Source organism: Peromyscus leucopus, chromosome 16_21 (assembly GCF_004664715.2).
Source record: "Peromyscus leucopus breed LL Stock chromosome 16_21, UCI_PerLeu_2.1, whole genome shotgun sequence".
Lineage (NCBI taxonomy): Eukaryota > Metazoa > Chordata > Mammalia > Rodentia > Cricetidae > Peromyscus > Peromyscus leucopus.
In genome coordinates, this window is record NC_051084.1 from 8,385,777 (window position 1) to 8,405,432 (window position 19,656).

The 19,656-nt window shown below is 48.4% G+C and overlaps 1 protein-coding gene and 1 pseudogene across 1 annotated transcript; one reads left to right on the top strand and one right to left on the bottom strand.

Annotated features, from left to right (window-relative positions):
- The first annotated feature begins 1,814 nt into the window (after positions 1–1,814).
- On the top strand, positions 1,815–12,222 carry LOC114705835 (butyrophilin subfamily 3 member A2-like). The gene is made up of 10 exons (XM_028887949.2): positions 1,815–2,120; positions 3,091–3,185; positions 4,670–5,017; positions 5,906–6,187; positions 6,301–6,501; positions 6,704–6,724; positions 6,807–6,833; positions 9,165–9,191; positions 10,344–10,370; positions 10,727–12,222. Exons 2-10 carry the CDS (start codon positions 3,101–3,103, stop codon positions 11,383–11,385), a joined length of 1,677 nt encoding a protein of 558 aa, XP_028743782.1. The 5' UTR covers positions 1,815–2,120; positions 3,091–3,100; the 3' UTR covers positions 11,386–12,222.
- A 2,506-nt stretch (positions 12,223–14,728) lies between these two features.
- On the bottom strand, positions 14,729–16,771 carry LOC114705836 (annotated as a pseudogene).
- Positions 16,772–19,656: the final 2,885 nt, after the last annotated feature.

The following is a 19,656-nucleotide window of genomic DNA, read 5'->3' on the forward strand; positions in this document are numbered from 1 at the left end:
TCCAGCCCTGCATCCTGGACTCTTGAAGCTTGTGGCTCCCAGATCTCATCTGGTGACTGGGGTCTGCAGTTTCTCCTTGTTGGCTCTCAAGTCCGTCTGTCTGTCTGTCTTCTGCCCCAGCTTTCTGTCCACTCTCACTGCCCCTCTACTCCAGCTGCCCCTCAGTGTCTCTCCCCTGTGGTTTCTGCTCAGGCCTCTCCTTACTTTCCCTGTCCCTTCTCTGCTGTTGGTGTTCCTGCCACCACACCAAGGCCGTCCTTGCCACAGCCGCATCACTGCTGTTTCCACTGTCTCCTCTTCCTGTCACAAAGGACAGAGTGGAAAGAGTCCAGAAGGGCCACTTGAGAGAAGTCTTTTACCTCCCAATTCAAAAATTATTTATGGGGCTGGAGTTATGGCTCAGTGGTTAGAGTTCCTGCTGCTCTTGCAGAGGAGCAGGATTCACCTCTTAGCACCCACAGAGCTGCTCAGGTTTCAGTTTCTGACTCTGCGGCGTCCGGGTCACATGAGGCACACATGCATGAACAGAGGAAAATGTGCATACACACAGAATGAAAACAAACATTCAAAACATTCTTTATCTAATAGTGTGTGTGTGTGTGTGTGTGTGTGTGTGTGTGTGTGTGTGCATGGGTGTGAGTAGGCAAATGAGGACCAGTGTGTCCTTGTCATGGCTCCAACATGGAGTGACAGGGGGGTGGAGGAGTCACTTGTGTCCTTCTACCTTTATGTGGAGTCAATGATCAAACTCAGGTTGTCAGGCTTGTTAGCCAATGCTCTTATAGTCTACTTAATCACACTCTCACCCTCTTCTTTTGTTTTTCTCTCTCTCTCTCTCTCTCTCTCTCTCTCTCTCTCTCTCTCACACACACACACACACACACACAGAGCTGGCCTGGAACTCAATATTTAGCCCAGCCTGTACAAAAACAGACAGATCCATCTGTGCAGCCTTGCTTATATTTAAGGTGTGTTCCTCCTCACTCAGCCCCCCACTTTTGAGACAGGGGTCACAAAGCTCAGGCTGACTTTGAACTCTATGTAGCTGAGGATGGCCTTGAGTTCCTGGTCATCCTGCCTCCACCTCCTGAGTGTTGAGATGACAGGCATGTCCCACTCCACACAGTGTCAGGGTCCTGAGTCACAAGCACAGTCCCCTGTGGCCTCTGTACTAGTGCTTATTGTCAGTGCAGCCGGCTGTGACCCCGATCCCTGGGAGAGGACACAGTGGACCCCCCAGCCAGGCCCCTCAGTGTCCTCTCAGCTGTCTGATCTGCTCCTGTCATTGCCTTCCACCCCATGTGGAAGTCATAGGCTGGGGACCCAGGAGGAGATAAGTTTGTAATATCAAGGCTCCTGGAGTCCAAGGTCCCTTGCAGGCTCCTGCTGAGTCTGTGATGCCTGGAGTGGGTGTTGGGCAGGGCTGGGGATGAGGTGGGATGGGGGTGGGGACAGGGAAGACAGGGTTCTGGAAGACCTACCTCCCCTCCTCTTAGTTACTGGAGCTGGAGCAGGGCTCATGACATCACCTCCATTTGCTGTTGTGAGAGGAGTTGACATACCTGGTGAGTCCAGCCCAGCTCCTGATGCCGAACAGAGACTCAGTGAGGTGTCCTTGTCCTCCTATCTTCTCATGACATTTCCATGACATGGGTGGACCTCAGGATCTCCGCAGCAGGCAGGGTTGGAGGGGCAGGGGTAGGTAGGGGTGGCCTGGGGAGAGATGGGGTCGGGAGGTAGACTTTCCCCTCTTCCTGATAGAGAAAGGCACATGCAGAGGGAAACACACCCAGTTTGCATTACCTTAGCTTTCAGTTTTGATGGCTGAAGCTCCAATTGCTCTGTGGACTGGGAGGGCTCTGCTGGAGCAGGCAGTGTCAAAGTCTCTGTAGAGGCCATTAGGGCTGTGCCAGCCTCTGCTTCTTGTCTGCTGCCTAGACACCATGAACCTGTCGGAGATGTGGAAACCAGAGCTTGGCTTTGGGGAGAGCCGAACTTAGAGCTGTGAGTGCATCTTGGAGCAGCTGAGCTCTGGGAGGAAGATTTCTGCTGGGTCCCTTAGACCTTGAGCTGTCCCCATGAAGTCACAGTCTTCCAGAGCTGGGAGCAAAGAGAAGCAGGTAGGTTGGCTTTGAAGACTCCTGTGTGCCCGAGGAAGGAACCAGAGCTGAGATTGTGTTCAGTGAGTCCCTACAGGTCACATCCCTGGTGGCTGAGCCTGGAGACAGCTCACAGGTCCCTGAGTTTGTCCTTCTCAGGACCTTAGGCTTCCCTTTCCCCCACCCTTCTAGACAGCAGGTGGTTGGGGCAGACTAGGGTTTGTTTATGTTCTTTTCAAGCCTGTCTACACCATGCAGGGTCTTTATCGACGACAGAGACTATGAGGACAAAGCTGTTTGTGGACGTGTGTGTGTGTGTGTGTGTGTGTGTGTGTGTGTGTGTGTGTGTCACCTGCTGAGTGTAGGGTGTTGGCCTGGAACCATGGAGGGACTGGCTGGGACTGAAGTGTGGACCAACTCCACAACCAAAAGCTGGAACAAGGCACTTGTGATGGGCACCACAGCCTTCTGGGAGACCTGTCTGTCTCTGAAGCTGCCCAGAGGATGCCTGGTCACAATTATGGAAGGGTAGAGGCACAGGCGGCAGCCATGCTGTTTTGAGGGATGGGCTGGACAGAGGCTGTATGTCTTGGGGGTCATAGGCAGTATGTGGATAATGGAGAGCTGAGGTGATGGTGTCTACTCTGAGTTCCTCAAGGTGCTGAGAAAGGCAGGGCCTAGTTTTCTTGGTTGAGTTTGGCTGCACTGTGGATGGGGATGGGTGGGAAGGAAAGGAAAGGCTTCCTCTGAGATGACTTGGATGTCCCAGCTCCTTGGTCCTTGTTCAACAGGGCTGAGAGGAACCAGGCATGGAGGTTTGTCAGTGTTGGGCTGTCAGGGTCTTCACCCAGTTAGTATTGATGTGTTTTGTCTTGTGGGGCTGACACCAGCCCTGATGATTCTCTCCTTGTTGATGTGTTCAAACTCTTGGTGTAACCTGCTTCTTGCCTCCTGCCCTGTCTTTGTCTATCATACCTGTTTTTCTCCCCAGCTCTGAGGACATGGAAAATTGCTTCCAAGATGCTCTGCTCCGCTATTTCACCTGCCTGTTTGTCCTTGCCCAGCTGCTTACCTGGGTGTCCACAAGTGAGTGTGTCCTGTTCTCTTTTCCCATATTTCACTTCAATGAGTGGAATCTGTCAGGGTCTTTAATGCTCAGACATGTGGGAGATTCCTTTGTATCTGGAATCCAGGATTTTCATAGTTTTCCCTTCACAGTGAATAGCAATAAAAATGTAGGCTGAGCATGTTAGCATTAGCTGACAATGGAAAGGCTGAGAATGGTAACTGTGAGTCCTTGGCCAACCTGACCTCCATAGCCACATCCTACTCTGGGAGCATAGCTGGGCACACGGCTTTTGAAGCTGGCCGTGTGCCTGGGCTGTGAGGAGCTGTGGAGGCCAGTGTTGGCTGAAGCAGAGTGAACCAGGGTGGGAGAAGCAGGAGCTGAGTTTGGGAGGTCCTGAGGTGGGAGCAGCCCTGTGGGTCCTGGTGGGCATCGTAGAGTCAGCACTGAGCTTTGAGCAGAGCAGCAATATGGCTTTGATCCATGTAACAGGGTCACAGAAGTGGAGGTGGGAGACAGCAGGCAGGAGTCCTGGTCTGTTGAGTGGCAACAGTGGATTAGAGCCAAATGGAGCAGCACAGAGTAATAAGTAGCTGGTGGTGGCCCACAGTGCCTGTAGCTCTTTAGGGGCCCACAGTGCCTGTATCACAGTCCTCCAGTCTTAGAGGGCCAAGGGCTTTTAGAGTGAGACAGGTTATCTTTGTTCTTTATCAATAATTGACTGACGCTTCTGGGAATGCTAGTGGCTTTTTCACAAACATTGACTTGGGCTCCATGTATTTTATTTACTGTGTATGGGTGTTTTTCCAGAATGTAGACTATGTACCACCTGCATGTCTGATGCCTACAGAATCTAGAAGAGTGTTATAGACAGTTGTGAACCACCTTGTTCATGCTGGGAATTGAACCCAGGTTCCGTGGAAGAGTAACCAGTTCTCCTAACTGCTCAGCCATCTTTCCAGCACCTTGCTCTATGTTTTAAAGTTCACATGTAGTTCAGTGGAGAAAGATGTGGGCTGACAGACTGAATTCAGGGTTGGAGGTTGGTAGTTTCCTTGGTGAGGTCTAAGACTGACCAGTTAGACCTGTGTTTCTCAAGGTGTGTTCTCATTAGTCTTGTTGTGAGCATCTGCAGAGACCATTAGAAATGAATGATCTTGGGCCCACCCCAGACCTACTGAACCCGAGCTCTAAGCTGAGATCCAGCTACTTGAAAGGTACCCTGTTGACCTTGTACATGCAAGCTGGAGAATGAATGCACAAGTGATTTCTTTATGAAAGGGTCTAGGACCAGAGACACCGGCAGAATAGGAAGTTTCTACCGTGATTTATAGGCTACACTGCCATAGTCTGAAGATTTCCTATATATTAGTCCTGGATGCCTAATCCACAATGCCTAGAACAACCTCATCTAGCCTTTGCCTCCTGCTCCCAGGACATCCCATGTCACACAGCTTTGACTCATGTGTCTTGAGCTTTCTTTCTGCTACATCTGTGTCCACAGATGAGTTCCAGGTGTTTGGTCCCTCAGACCCCATTGTGGCTGAGCTGGGTGGAGAAGCCACACTTCCCTGCTCCCTGTTTCCTGTCATGAGTGTGGAGAACATGGAGCTCAGGTGGTACCGAACCAGATTTTCAGAAGCAGTATTTGTCTATCGGAACAAACAAGAACAGAAGAAAGAGCAGATGGCTGAGTATTCAGGACGGACATCACTGGTGAAGGACCAATTCCAAGAAGGCAAGGCTGCTGTGCACATCCACAAGGTCTGGATATCAGACAGTGGTAAATATGTCTGCTTCTTCAAACATGGTCTCTTCTATGAAGAGGCCATCTTGGAACTGAAGGTGGCAGGTAGGTGAACTGATCCCTGTTCTAAAGATGTTGGGTGACCTGTGTGGGAGAAAACTAAGGGATCATGTCACTCGGCTCCTTAATTTATTGAATGAGGGAGGTCCATGTAGAGCAGGCTGTCCTTGATCCAGATGTGTAGTGGAGGGTGATCATGAATGTCAGATCCTCTTTGCTGGGATCATAGGCATAGTCCACCATACGCGGCTCTGGTCCATCATTTTTACTTTTATTTAATTTTGATCCTCCATTTTTAAATGAGGAACAGTGACTCATTCCTACATCCATTAATGCAAAATGTGCTGGTCCTTGCTCTGGGGACCAGGGACACTGTCAGTGTCATATAAAATACCAGCTGTTGAAATTCATATTTTAGGGAGTAGGCAGAAAAATCAGAGTGCCCCAATGTTAAAGGATGATTAATGCCCCAATGAGAAGTCAATGTTAAATGATGATCAATGCCCCAATGAGAAGTCAATGTTAAAGGAAGATCAATGCCGGTGACAAATGAGTGAGTAGAGTAAGGAAGGCCCTCAGGTTTAGTCTTTCATAGGGGGAGCAGGGTGTGGACCTGCTATTCCAGGGGTCACAGGTGTGTGGCTAGTGGAGAGATGGATGATGATTTCTATATCAGGACCCCCAGTTCAACCCTCTTCTGTTTCCTCTGGATCTTGTCTTTGAACAAAGAGTGGCCTGTGCTCTGTCCCCCATAGTAGACCCTGTTATCTTTCTTCTGTTGGGCAACAGGGGCTCAACCTAGGCAGAAAACAGGTGTGCTTTTCCTGTTCAATTCCTGTGTTTCCATGAGAGGTTCCTATGAGACACATAGGTGATCCTGGGGTTCCTGAGCCCAAAGTGGCTTCTGGGGTCTTCACATGTGTCCTCCTGCAGTGGTGGGCTCTGTCCCTGAAGTACACATCAAAGGTCCAGAAGATGGTGGTGTGTGTGTGGTGTGCATGACTTCAGGGTGGTACCCGAAGCCCCAGGTGCAGTGGAGAGACTCCAGAGGGGAGAGGCTCCCAGCATCCTCTGAGAACCACACTGAGGATGATGAGGGGCTGTTCAGCATGAAGACAACGTTGGTGGTGAGAGACAGCTCTTTGGGGAATGTGACCTGTTCCACGTTCAATCCCATCTTGGGCCAGGAGAAGGCCATGGGCATGTTCATCCCAGGTGAGGGCTGTTCCTCACTCCTACAGAGCTTGGGAAGCAGATGGCCTTCCTGGAGTGTGCTGGGCTGACTGTCCTCAGGTGTGGCACTCACTGGCTCTCTGCCTGGGCCACAGAGCCCTTCTTCCCTCAGGCTTCTCCCTGGATACCAGCTTTTGCTGTGAGTGTGACCACGATGGGACTTCTGGTCTTAGGGTCAATCTATTTTCTCAGAAGAGAACATTTATCAAAGCTGCAGTTGCGGCAGGAATGGGAGAAAATGCGGCGTGAGCAGGAGTCATTCCAGCAGACAAAGGAGGCTGCGCTGAAGACCACAAGTAAGTCATGACAGCAGCCCAGGACTGGGCCAGAGTCCCTGGAAGATGCAGTGTTCTGGGATCAGAGTCGGTGGCCAAGAAAGCCCAGAGAGCATGGCTGGAGTGCTGGGGTCAGGTGGTCTGCAGTTTAGACTACTAGGAAACAATTGTGTTTCCTGTTTTTCTGTCAAGTGCACAGACCTGTCTTCTCCCTGTTTTTCAGGCACACTCCAGGAAGATCTTGGTGAGCCATGCTTTCCCTCCTGAGCCCTGGGTGTCCCCTCAGTGCCCAGTAGCTCACTTGACTCCTGTGTGTTGTTTTTCAGATCGGAGGAAGGCAGCTTACAGGGCTGGTGAGTGACTGTCCCAGTGTCCCATGGTTCCTTGTGGCACATGTGGCCAGGTGTGCCCTTTCCTTGATTCTAGACAGAATGGGGACCCCTTTGGGAGACATAAGAGGAAGGTTCAGGGAAGGGGAAGCCCAGAGCTGGAGGACATGAGACTCTTGGATGTGTCCTGTGCCCTGGATCTCACTCCTGTCCACAAAATTGTTGATTTTTTTTCGGCTCCATTAGCTCTTGACTATTGTCTGTACCTGAAAACCAAACTACAGTATTTAAATTTCATTAAAGAAGATGTCTTAATTAGGTTTCTCTCTCTTTCTCTTTTTTTTTGTTTTTTTTGTTTTTTTTTCGAGACAGGGTTTCTCTGTGTAGCTTTGCGCCTTTCCTGGAACTCGCTTTGGAGACCAGGCTGGCCTTGAACTCACAGAGATCCGCCTGCCTGTGCCTCCCGAGTGCTGGATTAAAGGCGTGTGCCACCACTGCCCGGCAGTTAGGTTTCTCTTGCTGTGACAAAACATCATGACTAAATGGAACTTGGAGAGAGAAGGGTTTATTTATCTTACACATTTTCACACCACAGTCCATCACTGAGGATAGCCAGGGCGGGAACTCAAGGCAGGAACCTGTAGGAGGAACTGAAGCAGAGACCACAGAGAAAGGCTTACTTGCTTGCCTCCAATGGCTTGTTCAGCCTGCTTGCTGCTGCACTCCAGGACCACCTGTCCAGGGTGGCACTGCCCACAGTGGGCTGGCCCCTTCTAGAATATTCACCAATCAAGAAAGTGCCCCACTGTGTTGCTTACAGCCGTTCTGATGGGGGCATTTTATCAATTGAGGCTCATCCTCTGAGATGACTCCACCTTGTGTCAAATTGACAAAACCTAACCAGCAGAGGGTGTTTATGAGCAAATGAGGTCACAGATCCTGGAGTATGACCTCCACTGATTCCACAGTCAACCCCCAGGGAGTCTGCTTTCTTATCTCAGAGGTGTGGATCAAAGTGATGGGCAGAGGCTGGGGCTGCTGACCTCGGTGGGAGAGAATGGTAAACTGGATGCTCCTGGTGTAGTGATGCCTGGCTTTAGAGATATGTTACATGAGGCACACTGGGCACTTCACCCAAGAACTCACTTCCTGTCTATGTTTTATACACATTCTCCCTTTCCAGCACATCTCCAAATATAACTTTTCAAAAAGTGCTGATGGCACAATGTTTTTTGGCAATCGTAGATAACTTTATTTTCGAACATAGTTTCCCACACATCAAGTGTCTGAGTTAGGGTTTCTATTTCTGTGAAGAGACACCATGACCATTACAACTCTTAATTTTATTTTATTTTTTTAAATTTTTTTATTTTATTTTACAATACCATTCAGTTCTACGTATCAGCCATGGTTCCCCTATTCTCCCCCCTCCCACCCCTCCCCTTACCCCTATCCCACCCCCATTCCCACCTCCTCCAGGGCAAATCCTCCCCGAGGTCTGTGATCAACCTGGTAGACTCAGTCCAGGCAGGTCCAGTCCCTTCCTCCTTCCTCCCATCCTGAGCCAAGTGTCCCTGCATAAGCTCCAGGTTTCAAACAGCCAACTCATGCAATGGGCACAGGACTTGGTCCCACTGCCTAGTTGCCTCCCGAACTGATCAAGCCAATCAACTGTCTCACCTATTCAGAGGCCATGACAACTCTTATGAAGGAAAACATTTAATTGGCTTGCTTACAGTTCAGAGGTTTAGTCCATCACTGTCATGGCAGGAATCAAGGCACCAGGAAGGCAGACATGGTCCTAGAGAGGAGCTGAGGAGAGTTCTTCCATCTTGACTCACAGGCAACAGGAAGTGGTTTGTCTTACTTGAGCATATATGAGACCCCAAAGCCTGCCTCCACAGGGACGCACTTGATTCACCTAGACCAACCTACTCCAACAAGGCACACCTCCTAGTAGTGCCACTGCCTTTGGGGGCCGTTTACTTTGAAATCGTGACAGCAGGGTTTTGATTATTAACAGTGAAGATGAATAATTATAGAATGCTTTTATTTTTGTTATTTTAGTTATTACATTTTGGGTTTTGAAGTAAAGTCAGCCAGCTATTTGACAGCTAAAAAGTCACACATCACAGGATCAGTGGGGGAACCTAACCTACAACACCATCTTTCTCATCTGTGATCCCGAGAATTTCCCACAATTCTCTGCTGCCTCTGCATCTTGCAGGAGTCAGCTCCTTAGAGTCCTCTGTCTTCTTGGGTAAAGCCTCACCCTAAATGGAAAGAGGGACAGGTTAGTAAACTGTTCTTGGGGCTGTTCTGATTGAGTTCTCAGGAGAATATGTTCCTTTACAGCCTGGAGGAAGGCCCAGCTGTATGCAGGTACGTGACTCTTGTAGAATGCTGTGGTCTTGGCAGAAAACGTGCCTTAGAGTTTCCTGGGCTGTGATGAAACACCATGACCAAAGTCAACTCAAGGAGGACAGTGTGTATGACTCACCCTTCCAGTCCATCTCCACATCAAGTCAAGGCAGGAAGAATCACAGGGCAGGAATCTGGACTTAGGGCTGATGCAGAGTCCATGGAGGAGTGCTGCATACTGGATTGCTCCTCCTGGCTTGCTCAGTTGCTTTTCTCATATACTGTGTGACCACTGTCCATGGGATGCCACTGCCCACCATGGGCTGGGTTCTCCCATATCCATCATCAACCATCAATCAAGAAAGTGCCCAAAGGACCTGCCCACGGGCCAGTCCTATGGAAGCATCTTCTCAGTTAATATTCCTTCCTCTCTGGTGACCCCACCTGGTGTCAAGCTGACATAAAGGCTAGTCAGCACAGTGTAGTTGTTGTCCTCTGGAGCTGTCAGAAGTTTTGACTACCCAAAGGAGACCTGCACCAGACTGGGCCATTAATTTTCTTGCATGGAAGTAGGGATGGACTCATGAAGTCCCTTTCCCATTGATTTACAGAGAATTATTGATTAGGAGAGAAGAATCACAAGGCCCTACCTGTCCTTCCCAAGATTGTCTGTGTAAGATTATGTGTGTCTCTATGTATGCATGTCTCTCTGTGTGTATGTGTGTATATGTGTATGTTTGTGTGTATGTGTATGTCTCTGTGTGTTTATGTGTGTATATATATATGTGTGTGTGTGTCTGTGTGTGTGTATATGTGTGTGTCTCTCTCTGTGTGTATATGTGTATATATGTATGTGTTTATGTGTATGTGTGTATATATGTGTATGTGTGCATCTTTCTGTGTGTATTTTTGTGTGTCTCTCTGTGTGTATGTGTGTCTCTTTGTGTGTGTATGTGTATCTGTGTGTATGTATCTGTGTGTATTTGTGTGTGTGTTTGTGTGTGTGTTTGTGTGTGTGTTTATGTGTGTGTTTGTGTGTGTGTGTGTGTGTGTGTGCGCGTGTGTAACAGGTACATTTCCACCCATCTCACAGTTCTGTGTTTCATAAGACAGCCCCTGAGCAGACAGGTGTAGTGTGTGAAATCCCTCACATGACCTGTGCTTCTCTTGTAGATTGGCGCAAGGAACACTTCCAGGCCTGTGAGTGACTTTGTCTTCCTTAGGGACCCTCTTCCTGGACTTCCCATGGCTCTGGTCCCTCCTTCAGTCCCCTGTGGTGATCCAGGTGGTAACAGCTTCAGTGGTGGTGGTGTGGGAGGAAGAGGAACAGCCACTATGCTGGGTCTGGCTCTCAAGGGCCCCCTAACCTTGTAAGCCCTGGTCAGCCTTCTGTTCCCTTGCCCTGCCTGCAAGCCATGGGTTTGAGTCACAGGCTCTTCTGTGAGGGACTTGTCCCCCTAGAAGAAGCTAGGAGGCTTTTAAGGTGGAGGTGGCACAGCTGTGGCCTTGTTTGCAGGCTAGAGAGGACCTCCTATGATTGTAAACTCTCCTCACAGGGTCTGTCACTCTGGATCCAGACTCTGCCCATGCCAACCTTGCCATCTCCCAGGACAGGATGAGTGTGACCCGGAAGGATACTGATATGCACTTGGATAGCCCCTTCAGTGTGTTGGGCACTGAAGGCATCTCCTCTGGAAGACGTTACTGGAAGGTGAAGATAAAGAATGGAGATAGCAGCACGTGGACTCTGGGCGTCTGTACAGAAGACGTGGAGAGGAAAGACTGGCACTCAGAGTGTCCAAAAAAGGGGTTTTGGACTGTGGGGCGGTCTAATAATAGCTATTGGGCCTATATAGACAGAGGGAGGGCTTCATTGTCCCTTAGACAAGCTCCCCAGAGTGTGGGGGTGTTTGTGGACTACAGTGAAGGTGACATTTCCTTCTACAACATGAGTGACATGTCCCACATTTTCTCCTTCCATGAAGCTTCCTTCTCTGGGACTCTTTTTCCATACTTCAGGCTTGAGTCTGGAGATGTTTCAATGATTCTCAGCTCTATGGCACATGAGTCTGAGTGGAGGGAGGGAGAAGGAAGAGGGGAAGAAGGGAAGGAGGGGGAAGAGGAAGAAGAGGGGGAAGAAGAGGAAGAAGTTATTGTTGGTTCCTTTGGAGGAGTCTCTGAGTCTCCCAGGGCAGGGCCTCACCCCAGGCTCTAGAGTTGTTGACTCTCTCCCAGGTGAAGAATCCCCATTCCTCTCTCATCCTGGTGACTTTTTGTTCCCATAGTGCAGATTCAGCCTCTAAACTGTCAGTGTGAATCCCTGTGGGTCTGTAGAAGCCACAGGCTAAGCTCCCAGGATGAGTCCTGGAATGACTTGGGGCCATGATCCACTGCTCTCAGGTGTGACTGAGACTATGGCGGTGGGAACAGGGAGTCCATGCTTTGTGTCCAGGCAGCAGATGATGAGCCCCGACTGTTGCTCCAGCTGAATTGAACTATGGGAAGGCATGTTCCTTTTGGTGTTAAATAGCATTTTCTTGGGTTTCATACCATTTGGCATGAAATGGACCAAGGGATGAATGGATATTGTTTTAATTTGTTCATCTGGCCATGGGCTCCTAGGGTCTGTTCTATGTGTTGGGTCTTGTGACCAGTGGCTACAGTGAATGTGATGGAGCAGATGTCTCTGATACCTGAATTCCTGTCCTGTGGATTTGTTCTTAGTAGTGGGATTACTAGATTATAGATAGTTCTTTCAGGGACCCTTCTCTGTGGGCAATAACCTGTTCATCAAGTCTCCATGAACCAGCCTTATCATTATATCAGTCTGTCAATGATTTCTTGCATAAATTCTTTGATTTCTGTATTTCAGTCTCTTTTTCCTACACACACACACACACACACACACACACACACACACACACAAATACACAAATACACACATAACTATGACAATTCATATTTTCTAAGGTTTGGTTTAATATATTTTAACTGTTTATTGTCTTTCTATCTCTTTTAAGCTATGTATATATGTATCTATGTTTTCAAACAGGATCTCTTGTAACCCAGGCTGGCTTGGAACTCTCTGTAGCCATGTGTGGTGTTTTGAATAAGAATGTCCCCTATAGTCCCATATGTTTGGATACTTGGTCTGCGGTTGGTTGTAGTGTTGGTAGGTTTGGGATGTGTAGCCTTGAAGTGTGTCACTAGGGTGAGCTTTGAAGATTCAAAACCTTGCATCATTCCCAGCTTGCCCCCTCTGCTTTCTGCATGTGCTTCAGACATAAGATCCCAGTTCCTGCTCCAACCTCTGTCTTCTGCCCTGTCATCATGGACTCTTGTCCCTCTGGAACGATGCTGACAGAACAAGATGGTGCAGAGGTTCCTCCATCTGTCCTTCTTGCTGAGGACATTTCAAATTTAGCTGGAATTGATCTCCTTGATGGAGAATCCCATGGAAAATAACCCGACTGTTTAATAGGAACCTGAGGTCAAGATGCCCCAGCTAGCTTACCTCAGCTTCTGTTAAGCTACATTTTTGTGTGAAGTGCCCCCCTGCAGCTGCTGAGTGAGATGCCAGGATGTGTTTTTCAAATTCAAAAGCACCACACTCTGGACACTTGGGGCTTCATCTGGGTCCCTGTGGACCTGGGTGTAGTCCCATCTGGGTCCCTGAGTGCCTGATTGTAGTCCCATCTTGATCCCTGAGTGCCTGGGTGTAGTCCCAGCCAGCTGGGATGGAGACTTTCAGTTGGGTGTGAAGTGTCTGAGTGGTCCTCTCTGGTGGGCTCCCATTACACACTATTCCCAAATATACTCTTCCTTCTATCCGTTGCCTGGTCATGGCATTTTAGTACAGCGATGGAGAAATAATGGGTCTAGAAGTTGTACTAGAATTGTGGGTCTGTTTGCCTCACAAATTGAACGACAGTTTGTGTTGCCTATTCATTTATGTCAACTTGACACAAGCTGGAGTCATTTTGGAAGAGGGATGTAGTGTTAATTGAGGAAAGGCTCCATCAGTTTGGTCTGTGCACAAGTCCTTGGGTCATTTCCTTAATTAGTGATTGATGGGGGAGGGCCCAGCCTACTGTGGGTGGTGCCCTCCCTGCAGTGCTGGTCAGGGTGGCTGTAAGAAAGCAAGCTGAGCAAGCCCTGGGGGAAAGCCTGGGAGCCCTCTCTGCCATGGCCACAGCCTCAGCTTCTGCCTCCAGATTCCTGTCTTGTTTGAGTTTCTCCCCTGACCTCCTTTGATGATGGAAATGCAATTGAAATAAACTCTTCTCCCATGTTCTTTATAGTCATGGTGTTTTATCACAACACAGAAACCCTAAATGAGACAGAATGCATATGGTTTTCTTTGGAAAATATATTGTAGAATCAAGAAATTAAGTACTGAGGATATAATTCCATGGTAGTGCATTTGACCCTCATGTGAGGCCCTGGGTTCAAACCTCTGTAGTTTAAAATAAGACAAACAACAAGAACAACCAAAAGTAACCAGTATTTCCCAAGTTAAACGATTTCTCTTTTGGCAGGTATACATGCAGCACACTCATACATAAATGCAAATGAATAAAATTAAAAAGAATTCATCTTTTATTTTAATGCCAGTTTATTGATAATTGTTTCATAAAGTTATAGTTTGAAAAATTGAATTTACTTTTTTTGTGTAGCCTGTGAACTCATGTTAATATTTAATGTAAAATGTCAATTAGTACTTTGTGCTATGTGAAAAGATGAAATTCAAATTTCAGTATCCATAAATAAAGTTTTATTGGAACACAGTGGTGCAACTCATTTTTATAATATGTATGGCTGCCTTGGAACCAAGAAGACAGAATTGAGTTTTTGAGATGGAATATAAGTGGACAAGAATGTGTATTTTTTCTGTCCCTGAAAATTTTAACTGGCTTTTAAAAGTAACTATTTTATTTAGCAATTCTACTGAGCCTTTTAAAGTAAAAACTGGAGTTGTGGGAAAGTTGATTTCATGGTTGTGCAGAGTAAGGTATGGACAACATCTGGACTCCAGCGTCTCCTCCTACAGATGCTCAGGCTGACCACAGTGTCCACCATCCTCCCCCATTAGTCCTTTTGGGTAGCTGTGAGAGGGAGGGGACTTCAGAGTGAGGGAAGATGAGGGAATAGAGTGCAAGATGGAGGGAGGAGAGGGGTGGGGAATGAGGGTTGGAGAGAGGGAAGAGCTTTGGGGGCATTGTCTTGGGGAAGGACGAGGAGTGTGTGGTGGTGGGTTGGGTCTGAATGAGGCTGTATGTGCAGAAGAGGACATGGGAGTGAGGGGAGAGAATGTGGTGGCCTGGCCACAGCTCTACCACTCCTCAGCACAGTGCCTAACAGGGAAATCAATGGAACCTCCCTGTCCAGGCCACACTGTCACAGTCAGGCCACAAGGGGGCAGCAGAGGTGGAGGAAATGCAGTTGAGACTTCCTGAGTGGCACATACATAACTTATTTTCTTTTTCTTTTTTTTTACTTGAAGGAAAGTATGTTTATTACAGAACAGGATCTTATAGTAAGCAAGGCAACATTAGATCAACCATTTTAGAATATTTTTAATGAAGTATAGCTTTAAAACTGTAATAAAGATGAACGTAAATCTAACATGCTCTTCTCTTCTTGTAAATGGGATGATGTAGAAAAGCAAAGCTTCAATGTATAGGGGTTGGAACCATTTGGGACTCGGATCTGGTAGTGGTTGAGTGCAGTGAGGGCTTCCACGGCTTTGTCAGTCTTGCATTTCCACTCCAGCAACCCCGAGAGGGTTTAGCAGAAGCTTTCCTGTCGTACACTTTGTATTTGATGAATGGAAGGACTTCGTGGTCGTTACACAACTTTGTGAAGGTCTCCTCTGTGACACACAGTGGAACATTATAATAATGCAGCACACAGGAGGGTGGCTGGATTATATTCTTAGATGCTTGGCCAGCACTTGTAAAGTGATTATTTTTACTCATTGCAAAATCTTTGTAGCTACTTGTACCATCCTCCAGCTCAAATACTTGACTTGGAACAACTGAATGTTGTTTAGATACACAAACATTAAGTCTTTTCCCAAAGAGTTTGACATTATTAAGGCGGGTGACAGCTCTTTCTACAGCATACTCATCACCCATTTCTACAAGTGCTGTGCCAGGAATGGTCTTCATAAATTTTACCTTTTCGATATTTCCATACAAGCAGAACAGGTTGAAGACTCTTGAACAATTCATGTTGAGCTGGTGTAATCCATTGACCATGACAACGGAGCCAGAGGGACTTCCTCCATGCATGTAAGAGGAAGAAGCTTGTGGTAATGGATAAGCAACAAGTGCAGGTGTATCTAGAGCCCATTCTGTAACGCCTTGGTAAAGGCAACAATGGACCATGCGATCCATAGCCATCATGTCTAAATGAAGAAGGATGATCTCCCAAAATGGCTTGTCTCTGGCGACCCTTTCCTCTATCTGAATCATACTATTAGCTTCAACAGCAACACATTTTCAAAGTGGGCTTCTTTCAAGAAGTTTCAGCATAAGCCAACAACAACCTCATCTTCCCAAATAAGGCTTAGTGTAGTCCCAACTGTCATTGTCATTCCTAAAGATATTTAGACAAGTTGGCCTTGCATATTCGATTTTTAGTGTGCAACATCCGGCATATATATCAGCTCCATTGAGTGCTGCTTTAGCTTTTTGGGCACAAAGGACCGACTCAAACTCAACCATTGCTTGTATCCCATTTCTCTTGAATATAACAATACGTTGTACTTTTCCAACAGGGCTGCATACTGTATATAGAACATCCACCGTGATTGGATAAAGAGGATTCTGAATGGAGAGCAGGAGAACTTTGTTGCCCCCTGAGGGATCATCAGTGTTTCCTGGCGGAGTGATTCTTTTACTTGCAGAATAGTTGAAGAAAGCCTGTTGGCCAGCTTTGTACACAGGCTCATCTGCAGCAAATGTCACACACTCTTTGGCACTATCGACATTTTCAAACTCCACTAGAGCCTGTCGTTTAAACGGCATCATCATCAGGTGGCATATTGTCCCAAATTTCTCCAGCGCCTCCACAAGGTCGGCTTCCACCACCGACTCACAGAGCCCTCGGGCATGCACAACAGGGGAGACAGAAACTTGATGATGATGTCCACCTCCTTCCATGGACTGGGGCACGCTCCGGGGGCCGCCGCCGCCGCCGCTGCCTCCTTCATCGGCGTCCTTGCCTTCGTCGCCGCCGCTCCCTCCTTCATCGCCATCGTCGCTTTCGTCGCCTTCGCCCACTTCGTCTCCATCGCCTCTGCCTCCTTCGCTGCGGTCGCTGTCGCTCCCGGCCTGAGGCATCGCTTCCTGGCGAGTCTCGCTCTCCTCTGCCGAGTAGCCGATCTCTCCTTCCTCGGTCTTGAGGCGCTTGGCCTGGCTCTCCAACTCCCGGTCCTCCTCCTCGTATGTCTCCTTCTTCAGGGAGGAGGAGGTGGTGGAGGAGGACATGGCGGCGGCCGAGGTGGCAGCGTGAGAGCTGGGCCTCAGATGTAGCCTATCTGTCCCTGCCGCCCCCGCCTGCTGCCGCTGCAGCTGCAGCGCGCTCCAGGAGCCCATGGCTGAGGAGGGAGCACGGGCTGAGGGGACGCTTCCCTTTATCTCCCAGCCGGCCTCCCTATATAATTTATATACACATAATTATAACAAATTTATATACAGGTTTATTTTTATTTTACTTATGTGTATGTGTGTATATATCTTTGTGATATGCCTGGTGTGTTCAGTTTCCAGCCGAGGCCCCCAGAGAGCACAGGATCCCCAATGAGGGTGACATACAAAGAAGTTGAGTGTGGTGGTATTGTGTTCCCCAAAATACTGTGCACCCTAATAAACTTATCTGGGGTCAGAGAACAGACAGCCACTAGATACAGAGGCCAGAAAATAGTAGCACTCACGCCTTTAATCCTAGCATTCCAGAGGTAGAAATCCATCTGGATCTCTGTGAGTTCAAGGCCACATTGGAAACGGCCAGGCATGGTGACTGAGCCTTTAATCCCAGCGAGTGATGGTAGAAAGCAGAAAGGTATATAAGGCATGAGGACCAGGAACTAGAAGCTTTTGGCTGGTTAAGCTTTAAGGCTCCTAGCAGCAGTTCAGCTCAGACCAATTCTGGATGAGGACTCAGAGGCCTCCAGTCTGAGGAAATAAGACCAGCTGAGGATCCTGCGAGGTGAGGAAGCTGTGGCTTGTTCTGTCTCTCTGATCTTCCAGTGTTCACCCCAATACCTGGCCCTGGGTTTGATTTTATTATTAAGAATTCCTGCTACAGTTGAGAGTCAGGCTCTTAAGTAGAAGTTCTAATGTACCCCCAACTCCCTTCACCCCCAATTAGTGGAGCACTGTCCACACCGATTTCCCACTTGTGTGATCCTCCATTGGGTTTAGATGGCTTTATGGGTAGCTCTAACTGCTGACAGGGTTTGTCTCTGTATCGATGGACCTGGGTAGGGTCCCATCCATCGCTAACTCTCCAAATATCACAGTCTAACACCAAACAAACAAACAAAAAAACCAAAAACCATGGGAATGAAGGAAAAGGTATTCAGAATAAAGTGCCTGTGAGCATGTGCCTGGGGATTTGTCTGTGATCTCCTTCTGGGAGGCTCTGTGGTAGGAGAGGCCCAGGCTGTCCAGCATGCCAGGATGGTCAGAAAATCCCTCCCTGGCTGCACAGTGCCTTAAACTCATTGTAGCTGAGGATGACCTGAATTCACCTCTTCATCCTTCTGTGTCCTCACCTGAGTCCTGGGGATTAGAGCTACACCACACCTGGCCTTTGCTCTGGGCTTCAGCTGCAGCAGGTCCTGCACTGGAGGGCTCTGAGATCTCGGCTTCCAGCAGGAGAGTTTGATTGGCAGAAGCAGCAGGTAACATGCTGGTGTTATACCCTGAGATGGATTCTGGGCGTTTGGCTCCTCAGCTCCAACCATTGTGAGTGTCACAGTGTCACACACGGCAGGTGTTGCAGCTCTCAGGCTAGAGTGCCAGACCCCTGACTGTTTAGAAAGATTTATTTTGTTTTAATTATGTGTATATGTGTGTGCCTATGTGTGTGTATGTGCATGTGTGAGTGCAGGTACACATGGAGGCCAAAAGAGGGCGCCAGATGCCCTGGAGCTGAACTGTGGTCAGTTACAGAGTTGGGGGTCCTCTGCAAGAGCAGTGGGTCTCTTAACCTCTGAACTGTGTCTCCAGCCCCTGCAGCCTGGACTCTTGAAGCTTGTGGCTCCCAGATCTCATCTGGTGACTGGGGTCTGCAGTTTCTCCTCGTTGGCTCTCAAGTCCGTCTGTCTGTCTTCTGCCCCAGCTTTCTGTCCACTCTCACCGTCCCTCTACTCCAGCTGCCCCTCAGTGTCTCTCCCCTGGGGTTTCTGCTCAGGCCTCTCCTTACTTTCCCCTGTCCCTTCTCTGCTGTTGGTGTTCCTGTCACCACACCAAGGCCGTCCTTGCCACAGCTGCCTCACTGCTGTTTCCACTGTCTCCTCTTCCTGTCACAAAGGACAGAGTGGAAAGAGTCCAGAAGGGCCACTTGAGAGAAGTCTTTTACTTCCCAATTCAAAAATTATTGATGGGGCTGGAGCTATGGCTCAGTGGTTAGAGTTCCTGCTGCTCTTGCAGAGGAGCAGGATTCACCTCTTAGCGCCCACAGAGCTGCTCAGGTTTTCAGTTTCTGACTCTGTGGCGTCCGGGTCACAGGAGGCACACATGCATGAACCCAGGAAAATGTGCATACACACAGAACGAAAACAAACATTCAAAACATTCTTTATCTAATAGTGTGTGTGTGTGTGTGTGTGTGTGTGTGTGCATGGGTGTGAGTAGGCAAATGAGGACCAGTGTGTCCATGTCATGGCTCAAACATGGAGTGACAGGGAGGTGGAGGAGTCACTTCTGTCCTTCTACCTTTATGTGGAGTCAACGATCAAACTCAGGTTGTCAGGCTTGTTAGCCAATGCTCTTATAGTCTACTTAATCACACTCTCACCCACTTTTTTGTTGTTCTCTCTCTCTCTCTCTCTCTCTCTCTCTCTCTCTCTCTCTCTCTCTCTCTCTGTCTCTCTCTCTCCTACAGAGCTGGCCTAGAACTCAATATTTAGCCCAGGCTGTACAAAAACAGACAGATCCATCTGTGCAGCCTTGCTTATATTTAAGATGTGTTCCTCCTCACTCAGCCCCCCACTTTTGAGACAGGGTTCACAAAGCTCAGGCTGACTTTGAACTCTATGTAGGTGAGGATGGCCTCGAGTTCCTGGTCATCCTGCCTCCACCTCCTGAGTGCTGAGATGGCTGGCATGTCCCACTCCACACAGTGTCAGGGTCCTGAGTCACAAGCACAGTCCTGTGGCCTCTGTACTAGTGCTTATTGTCAGTGCAGCCGGCTGTGACCCCTATCCCCGGGAGAGGACACAGTGGACACCCCAGCCAGGCCCCTCAGTCTCCTC

Excerpts from the sequence above, each read along its gene's own strand:
- LOC114705835 (XM_028887949.2), top strand. The coding sequence starts at position 3,101 with ATGGAAAATTGCTTCCAAGATGCTCTGCTCCGCTATTTCACCTGCCTG. Across the intron at positions 5,018-5,905 it reads CTTGGAACTGAAGGTGGCAG|TGGTGGGCTCTGTCCCTGAA; the intron begins GTAGGTGAACTG and ends GTCCTCCTGCAG. Across the intron at positions 10,371-10,726 it reads CAAGGAACACTTCCAGGCCT|GGTCTGTCACTCTGGATCCA; the intron begins GTGAGTGACTTT and ends CTCTCCTCACAG.